General features: G+C 47.3%; 1 protein-coding gene across 1 annotated transcript in view; it reads left to right on the top strand.

Annotated features, from left to right (window-relative positions):
* The window catches only part of LOC103457026 (nebulin), a 40,974-nt gene that overhangs the window by 14,915 nt on the left and 18,230 nt on the right, over positions 1–7,829 (top strand). Inside the window, exons 27-45 of the mRNA XM_017301785.1 lie at positions 202–312; positions 484–594; positions 733–843; positions 1,433–1,543; positions 1,648–1,758; positions 2,014–2,121; positions 2,821–2,928; positions 3,263–3,370; positions 3,548–3,658; positions 3,738–3,848; positions 4,863–4,973; positions 5,055–5,165; positions 5,244–5,342; positions 5,418–5,528; positions 5,839–5,946; positions 6,179–6,289; positions 6,828–6,938; positions 7,022–7,132; positions 7,208–7,318. Coding sequence (XP_017157274.1) covers positions 202–312; positions 484–594; positions 733–843; positions 1,433–1,543; positions 1,648–1,758; positions 2,014–2,121; positions 2,821–2,928; positions 3,263–3,370; positions 3,548–3,658; positions 3,738–3,848; positions 4,863–4,973; positions 5,055–5,165; positions 5,244–5,342; positions 5,418–5,528; positions 5,839–5,946; positions 6,179–6,289; positions 6,828–6,938; positions 7,022–7,132; positions 7,208–7,318 — 2,085 coding nt within the window. The remainder of the gene's footprint in view (positions 1–201; positions 313–483; positions 595–732; positions 844–1,432; positions 1,544–1,647; positions 1,759–2,013; positions 2,122–2,820; positions 2,929–3,262; positions 3,371–3,547; positions 3,659–3,737; positions 3,849–4,862; positions 4,974–5,054; positions 5,166–5,243; positions 5,343–5,417; positions 5,529–5,838; positions 5,947–6,178; positions 6,290–6,827; positions 6,939–7,021; positions 7,133–7,207; positions 7,319–7,829) is intronic.

Genomic DNA, 7,829 nt, shown 5'->3' with positions numbered 1-7,829 from the left:
CACTTCCTGTCTGCTACCCTCTACTTCCTGTCTCCTCCCCTCCACTTCCTGTCTGCTCTCTTCTACTTCCTGTCTGCTTGCCTCCACTTCCTGTCTGCTTCTCTCCACTTCCTGTCTTTTAGCTGTGGCTCTCTCTGCTCTGATGCTGCTGGTTGACCTTCATGAATGATTCTCTCTGCTGTCTTTCTGTTTCCTGACCAGGTGAAGTACAAATCAGACGGGATGAAGGATCTGAGCCTCAGCCTTTTCTCTCTGCTTCCTGAGACTCTGGACAGTCAGAGAGCCAAAGAGCTGCTGGAGCTTCAGAGCCAGGTGGGAACATCACCTCCTCTGAACCGACATCCAGAGGAAACTCATCGTTTCTCACAGCTGAAAGCAGCTGCGTTAAACATGCTGATGGCTCAGCTCTGCTTTAATCTGAGGCAACAGGATCCAGATGGTTCAGAGGAGAACCGGTGAACTGAAACAGTTTTTACTCTTCAGGCCAAATACAAAGAGGCCAGTAAGAAGCAGAGTTCATCGTCTCTGTACCACCAACTGCCTGAAACTCTGGAGACGCAACACGCCAAGGAGGCGACGCGGCTGCAGAGCCAGGTACGACGGCAGAGACTCAGTCTGCAGCTCCTGATGATGACGTTGGGTTTTCTGTAGAACTTTGGGTTGAATTAAATGAATTAAAGGGACCAGCTGCTTGATGATCACTGCCATGTTGGCTAACTTCGTCTGTTTTAGCTGCTTTATAAAGAAGGAGTGAAGAAGGAGCTGCAGTGTCCGGTTTACCACCAACTTCCTGAAACGCTGGAGACGCAGTTCGCCCGCGAGGCCGGCCACATGCAGAGCCAGGTACGAGCAAACAGAGGGGGAGGAGCTTAAAGTCACCTGTTACTGACAAACTAACATCCAGCAGGAACACAGGAAAGTTCAACATGGATCCCAGATGGATAACATTTAGTATAAATGTTATTACACAGATTTAAATCAACCTTTAACTTTTGGTAAAAATCTGAATCTGTTCAGGAACAAAGACCAAATAAACCTAAATATGCTTTAATACACAGTGGAAACTGTCTTAGGTTAAATGGATCAGCAAACGTATCTTCTGATTTTATATTTCTATTTGCTGTTGCATCTTTTACTGATCCAAACTGGTAAAAACTATCTGCTCTTCATAAAATTATGGAACATTTCTTCACTATTTTGTTTCTGACTAAAAGGTAAAAAAATAAAAAATCCAGAAGTTGTTATGTTTAAGCATTTAGTTTCTTCATTGGGCCTGAAATTAAAGTAAGAAACAATAATGAGGCAGGAAATGTGATGGAAGAGAGAGAAAACATCTTCAGGATGACAGCTGGTCCTGCAAATAATAATAATAATAATAATAATAATAATAATAATAATAATAATAATAATAATAATGTTTCTCTGACTGCAGCACAGATACACAGCCGAGGGGAAGCAGCTTCTCTCTCAGAGCGTTTTCTCTCAGCTGCCAGAAACCAGCGACATCAAGTCGGCTAAAGCTGCTTCAGAGCTGCAGAGCGAGGTGAGAGCAGAAACCTCTGGATCCTCTTCATCACAACACTGATGAAGAGCTGATGATGAAGAGCTGACGCTGCTGCAGGTTCAGACGGTTCATCTCTGTTTCAGGTCAAGTACAGGTCGTCTGGCCGGCAGCAGGACGGCAGCAGCTTCTTCTCTGTGATGCCAGAAACTCTGGAGACTCAACATGCCAAGCAGGTTTCTGAGATGCAGAGCCAGGTACACACACACACACACACACACTTAGAGAGGCTAACTCACCCTCATATAATAACAAGAGAGAAACTTCTTGTTCTGGTTTTACAGTAATTTGTTGCTGACTCAGCTGTCTTACTATAACTTATTATTTTTACCAGCTTCCATAACGAGATGTTTAATTTCAAGCTGTGACTCTAAAAGCAGCCGTGATGCTGGATGCACCAGCTGCTGCCTGAGTTTCCTGCTGTTTCTTACCGGCTGCTTGTCGTCTGTCAGGTCAAATATAAATCGGACCTGAAGCAGCTGCAGTCCAGTTTGTTCTCCAGCCTTCCTCAGACGCTGCAGACCCAACGGGCCAAAGAAGTGACTGACCTGCAGAGCCAGGTGAGTCTGTCTGCAGGTAAAACAACAGAGAGTGAAAATAGAAAGATATGATAATATCATCTGGATAAACCAGATGATGAAATGACTTCATCATGTTTTAAAGTTCAGATGAATTTATCACCAACAACCTCAAACTGATTCTTTAATCTTTTCAACTTTTCCTTTTTAATCATGTTCATGTTTGTAGCTGAAGACAGTTTATTCATTTTCATATCTAAATAGAGAAATATGTTAAAGTGTGAGAAAGCAGCAGAAGAAGCTACAGTTAATATCCAGGATAAATTCACATGACGTCATAAAATGTTTAGAGTTCAGGAAGCATGAAGACTCAGCAAACCGACACCCTGTGGAGAGATTTAAAAGTTATTTACTGTAAACTATCAGATCATTATTATAAATATAAACATGTCAGCACCAGGTTAATACTGGACTTTCTGTTCTGGTTCTGAGAAACTATTCACCAGAATAACTTTATTTATTTTAGTTCAGTGATTTCTCCTCATAATCAGCTGTCATGGTTTAACGAGGCTTTACTTCCTGTACATTAAAATAAATACTTACAGATTATCGTTTCATCTGGAGTTTTTCATGACATGTTTTTTTTTCCGTTAAATGTACAGAATCTCACAGCTTTTATGATTTATTTAATGCTAGAGACATTCATTAGATGAGTTCAGTGTTATCCTGTTGCTGCTGCAGGTAAAGTATAAGGAGGGCAGCCTGACGGATTCGTCGCCTCTGTACCAGCTGCTCTGTGAGACGCCGGAGACGCAGCTGAGCCGGCAGGTGATGGAGGTCCAGAGCGAGGTGCGACTCGGCTCTCTGAAACCTGCTGCAGCTCTGTGCCCCTCTGCCTCTCTGCCCTCTGCTCCTTTGCTCTCTGCCCCTCTACCTCTCTGCCCCTCTGCTCCTTTGCTCTCTGCCCCTCTACCTCTCTGCCCCTCTGCTCCTTTGCTNCTCTCTGCCCCTCTGCTCTCTGCCCCTCTACCTCTCTGCCCCTCTGCTCCTTTGCTCTCTGCCCCTCTACCTCTCTGCCCCTCTGCCTCTCTGCTCTCTGTCTCTCTACCTCTCTCCTCTTTTCCTCTCTGTCCCTTTGCCCCTCTGCTCTCTGCCTCTCTGCTCAGCTTCTCCTGTCCTGCAGGTGAAGTACAGGAAGGACCTGGAGGATCTGCCCTGCTCTCTGTTCTCTCTGCTGCCTGAAACCCTGCAGACACAGTTTGTTAAAGAAATGGCCGAGACGCACAGCGAGGTGAAAACCTGCAGCTTAACATCAGATAAGATTTAAAAATACATTTAAAGCTCCAAACATGCTGACGTCTGATTGGTCTGCCGCTGATAAATCTGACCAATGAAGTCAGAGAACGCTCCAGCAGTAGATAGAGGTCAGAGGTGATAAGGAGGCTGACTGGTCCGTCTCTCCTTTCAGGTGAAATACAAGCAGGCGGCGAAGGAGCAGACGGCGTCACCTCTTTACTCCTCGCTGCCTGAAACCCTGGAGATGCGACACGCGAGAGACGCTGCAGCGCTGCAGAGCCAGGTGAGTTTCTGCCCTTCCTGTTCCTCCAGTCTGACTCCACCAGGACTGACCGCGTCGCTCTGGACCTTCATCTCAACAGAACAAATACTCAGAAGAAGGAAGGAAGGAGATGAGCTGCCCACTGTACGCCCAGCTGGCTGAAACGGCAGAAACTCAGTTTGCCAGAGAGGTGACAGAAATCCAGAGTGAGGTACGGTTCAGACCTTCATCATGCTGATCAGGTTTCAGTTTGGTTCGATCCGGTCTGGAGGTCACGACCTTCAGCCCGAAGAGGTGGGCTGATCTCACTAGAGATGGATGGATCTCTGATGGTTCTGGTCCCGTCTGTAGAGCCGAGCCGATAAGCTGAAGGTCTGGATTCATTCTGACCTCCATCTGTGGTTCTGGATCCAAACGGCTGAAATGTTCCTCCTGCAGCTCGTTGGACTCGGAGGCTGAAAACATGTTTGGTTCTCTGTAAACGGACCTGAGTTTGTTTCCTCCGTTGGTCTGAACTTTTCCTCCAGATGGGAAATTCTGACCCGAATCCTGGTTCAAACCAAGCAACCAAAACCAGGACTGGTCTCAGTCTGCTGGTCCAGTTCTGTGTGTGTTGCTCTGCGACAGACTGGCGACCTGTCCAGGTGACCCCACCTCTCACCTGGAGCGTTAGCTGGAGAGGCAGCAGCTCCTGACCCACTGAAATATCCAGAAAATGAATGAATGAATGAACGGACGGACGGACGGACGGACGGACGGACGGACGGACGGACGGACGGACGGACGGACGGACGGACGGACGGACGGACGGACGCTTATGAAATGGCACCAATGTGAACTGCAGCACCAAATATTTCCATGTTCGTTTGGTTTGTGGGTCTTTGTTCTGTTCTGACCCAACATTTCTGTCTAATGGGACAAAATATCATCACCTGCATGACAAACTACCAAAAAGCACAATGTGAAAGCAAACTGGAGCAAAAGAAGGAAATAAAGTTCAGTTTTGGTTCGGATCAAACCGAACCGGTCCTGAAACCGGGTTCTGGTGTGAACAGAACCCGGCTTCAGGACCCAGAAAGAGCTTTAGGTTGAGGAGCCTCTGGGTTGCCCTTCTGACTCTAATGTCCATATTTTGACGTTTGTTACTTCCTGAACAGTGATGTAGTTTAAACATGTTCAGCAGCTGATGGATAAAATATTTTTCTTTCTGGTTTTAAATCTCCAGATCAAATATAAGGAAGGAGGGAAGAAGGTCCAGACACTCAGCGTTTACTCTCAGCTCCCAGAAACCAACGAAACCCAGTTTGCTAAAAACGTCTCTGAAATCCAAAGTGAGGTAAAACCAGAAGTTTTCTGAGATCAAACTCTGAAGCTGAAATGTGTGTCTGTCTCTTTAAATCCTGCTGTCGTGTTTCAGGTGAAATATAAAGAGTCAGGAAAAAAAGAAACATCCAGCAGTTTGTACTCGAAGCTTCCTGAGACTCTGGAGACGCAGCATGCTAAAGACGCTACGCAGCTGCAGAGCCAGGTACGCATCTTCGTCCCTCGTCTTCATCGCTCCTCTTCATCGCTCCTCTTCCTCTCTGATATCAGTTTATGTTTCCAGGTGAAGTACAAGCAGCCGCTCGGCGTCTCTCTGTTCCACCGCCTGCCTGAGACGACGGAGACGCAGCTGGCCAAGGAGCTGAGAGACGTTTACAGCCAGGTAAACCCTCAGCCGGGTCACCGTGGCGTCGCCATGGAGACGCTGCAGTCAGCTGTGATTGGTTGATTCCCTCAGGTGAAGTACAGAGAGGAGGGGCAGAAGGAGATGAGCAGGAGCCTTTACTCCCGCCTCCCGGAGACGGAGGAGACGCAGCGGGCAAGAGAGGTGGCCGAGATCCAGAGCCAGGTGATGAAAGACCCAGAATGCATCACTCAGCATCCGTCTGTCTGTCTGTCTGTCTGTCTGTCTGTCTGTCTGTCTGTCTGTCTGTCTGTCTGTCTGTCTGTCTGTCTGTCTGTCTGTCTGTCTGTTCGTTCACATTTTCATATTTACATCTGGATTTAAAAAGCGTACAGAAGTTGATGGATGAAATGTTTTAAATTTTGACATTAAAAAATGTTTTTCAACATTAATAGTTAATGAATCTTCATTTAGCCTCATATAGTCGATATCAGAGGTTTATTAAATATATTTTTGTTATTTTTCTGTGTCCTAGTCAAAGTACAGGAAGGACCTGGAGGATCTGCCCTGCTCTCTGTTCTCTCTGCTGCCTGAAACTCTGCAGACGCAGTTTGTTAAAGAAATGGCCGAGACGCACAGCGAGGCGAGGGAGAAATGTTTTTATTCACATTTTTACTTTATGTGTTCATTTTAGATTCGTGTCTTTTTGTTCCCCAGACAGAGTTTAGTTACAGAATAACTCGTAAAGTCACGCTGCATGTATTCATGTTGGTTTCACTTCATGTAGAGCCTGAATATTTTCTCTGAATCCTTTATTCCTGTTTTTCTGGAAGCTGCTGAAGGTCTCTGACCGTCTGACCGCTGAGTCTCTGCAGGTTAAATACCGGGAGGCCAGCAGGACGGACAGCGGCCGCGCTCTGTTCCACCAGCTGCCCGACACGCTGGAGACGCGCCGCGTTAAAGACGTTACAGAGCTGCAGAGCGAGGTGAACACATGAATTATTCACCACTTTTCAGCCCTGAATATTTCAGCATCAAACATCAGAGCGGCTCGTTCCGTCGTCCTGCAGAGCTCAGCTGTTCTCTGGTTTGGAAACAAAGTTCAGATTTATTTCTCTAGGTGAAGCTGGAGCTGCAGACAAACTTTACTGTCAGAATCATTTAGTTTCTCTACAGTTTGTGAGAAGAACTGAACCAGAACCGAACATCTGGAGCTTTTATGTATTAAAAACCTGATTCTGGAGAAAAACCAGAGGCAAACAGAGAAACAACCTGAACAATCCCACTGCAAGCCGCTGCAGTTTCATGGATTAACAAATAAATCCTGAATCATTTGGGTTTAATACAGACTATAGCTGAGAATCATGTCCAGTATTTTATCCTGCTGTGTATAAAGTTAAACCCAGAGGTCAGAGGTCAGCTCCCTGTGGAACTCCATGTCAAACTGTTTCAGTCTCATTAACGTGTTTCGTTAAAGTCCAGTTCTTAACGGACTCGGCGGGTGACCTTCTGTTTGTGCTGCAGAATAAATACAAGCAGAGCGGGAAAAAGTGCCTGTCGTCTAGTTTCTACGCTCAGCTGCCCCAGACTGCAGAGACGGAGCTCGCCGCCAAGATGGCCGGCCTGCTGAGCGAGGTGAAAGGTCACATTTCAGTTTGCTGGGTGGGAAAGGTTCCTGTGATCATCCTGGCTCTGCATCGTTTCGTCTTTTCCTGCAGAACAAATACAAAGAGGACGGCATGCAGAGCCGCGGCCACAGCCTCTACTGCCAGCTGCCGGAAACCAGAGAGATCAACTTCGCCAAAACTGTCTCTGAGCTGCAGAGCGAGGTGAGGACAGCTCAGACCGGTACCGGTCCAAACCCACTTCCTGTCTGAACGTTTGGCTGGTGATGGTTTGTTCAGGCTAAATACAGGGCGGCCAGCAGGAAGGAGGCGGGCCGCAGCCGGTACCACGAGCTGCCTGAGACTCTGGAGACGCAGCACGCCAAGGAAGCAACGGAGCTGCAGAGCGAGGTACGGATCTGAGGACCGGTACCGGTCCAAACTGAGGTACGGATCTGAGGACCGGTACCGGTCCAAACCGAGGTACGGATCTNGAGGTACGGATCTGAGGACCGGTACCGGTCCAAACCGAGGTACGGATCTGAGACCGGTACCGGTCCAAACCAAAACCCAGGAGGTACGGATCTGAGGACCGGTACCGGTCCAAACGAGCCGAACCTCCTGAGGTTCTGATCTGGAACCAAACTCCTCTTCCTCCTGGATTCACTGTCATCAACCTGAAAACGTTTATTCAGCTCAGAGCTGCACTGTTGGAATCCAGAGGTCATAATTTCCGTTTGGTCAGGAGAAAAGGTCAAAGGTCGTTGTTTCCCCTCCATTTTGACCTCTGATCTAAACCGTGTCTGAACCAAACTGCAGCTTTTCCTCATCCGATGAGGCGTAACGCCTCGGATGGTTCTGATGTTTGGTTGTTTAGCTGATGAGCTGCTGCCTCTGATCCGGTTCAGATCCTGTGAGATTC

The sequence above is a fragment of the Poecilia reticulata genome, linkage group LG20 (assembly GCF_000633615.1).
Source record: "Poecilia reticulata strain Guanapo linkage group LG20, Guppy_female_1.0+MT, whole genome shotgun sequence".
Classification (NCBI taxonomy): Eukaryota; Metazoa; Chordata; class Actinopteri; order Cyprinodontiformes; family Poeciliidae; genus Poecilia; species Poecilia reticulata.
This window is presented reverse-complemented; position numbering and strand designations above follow the sequence as displayed.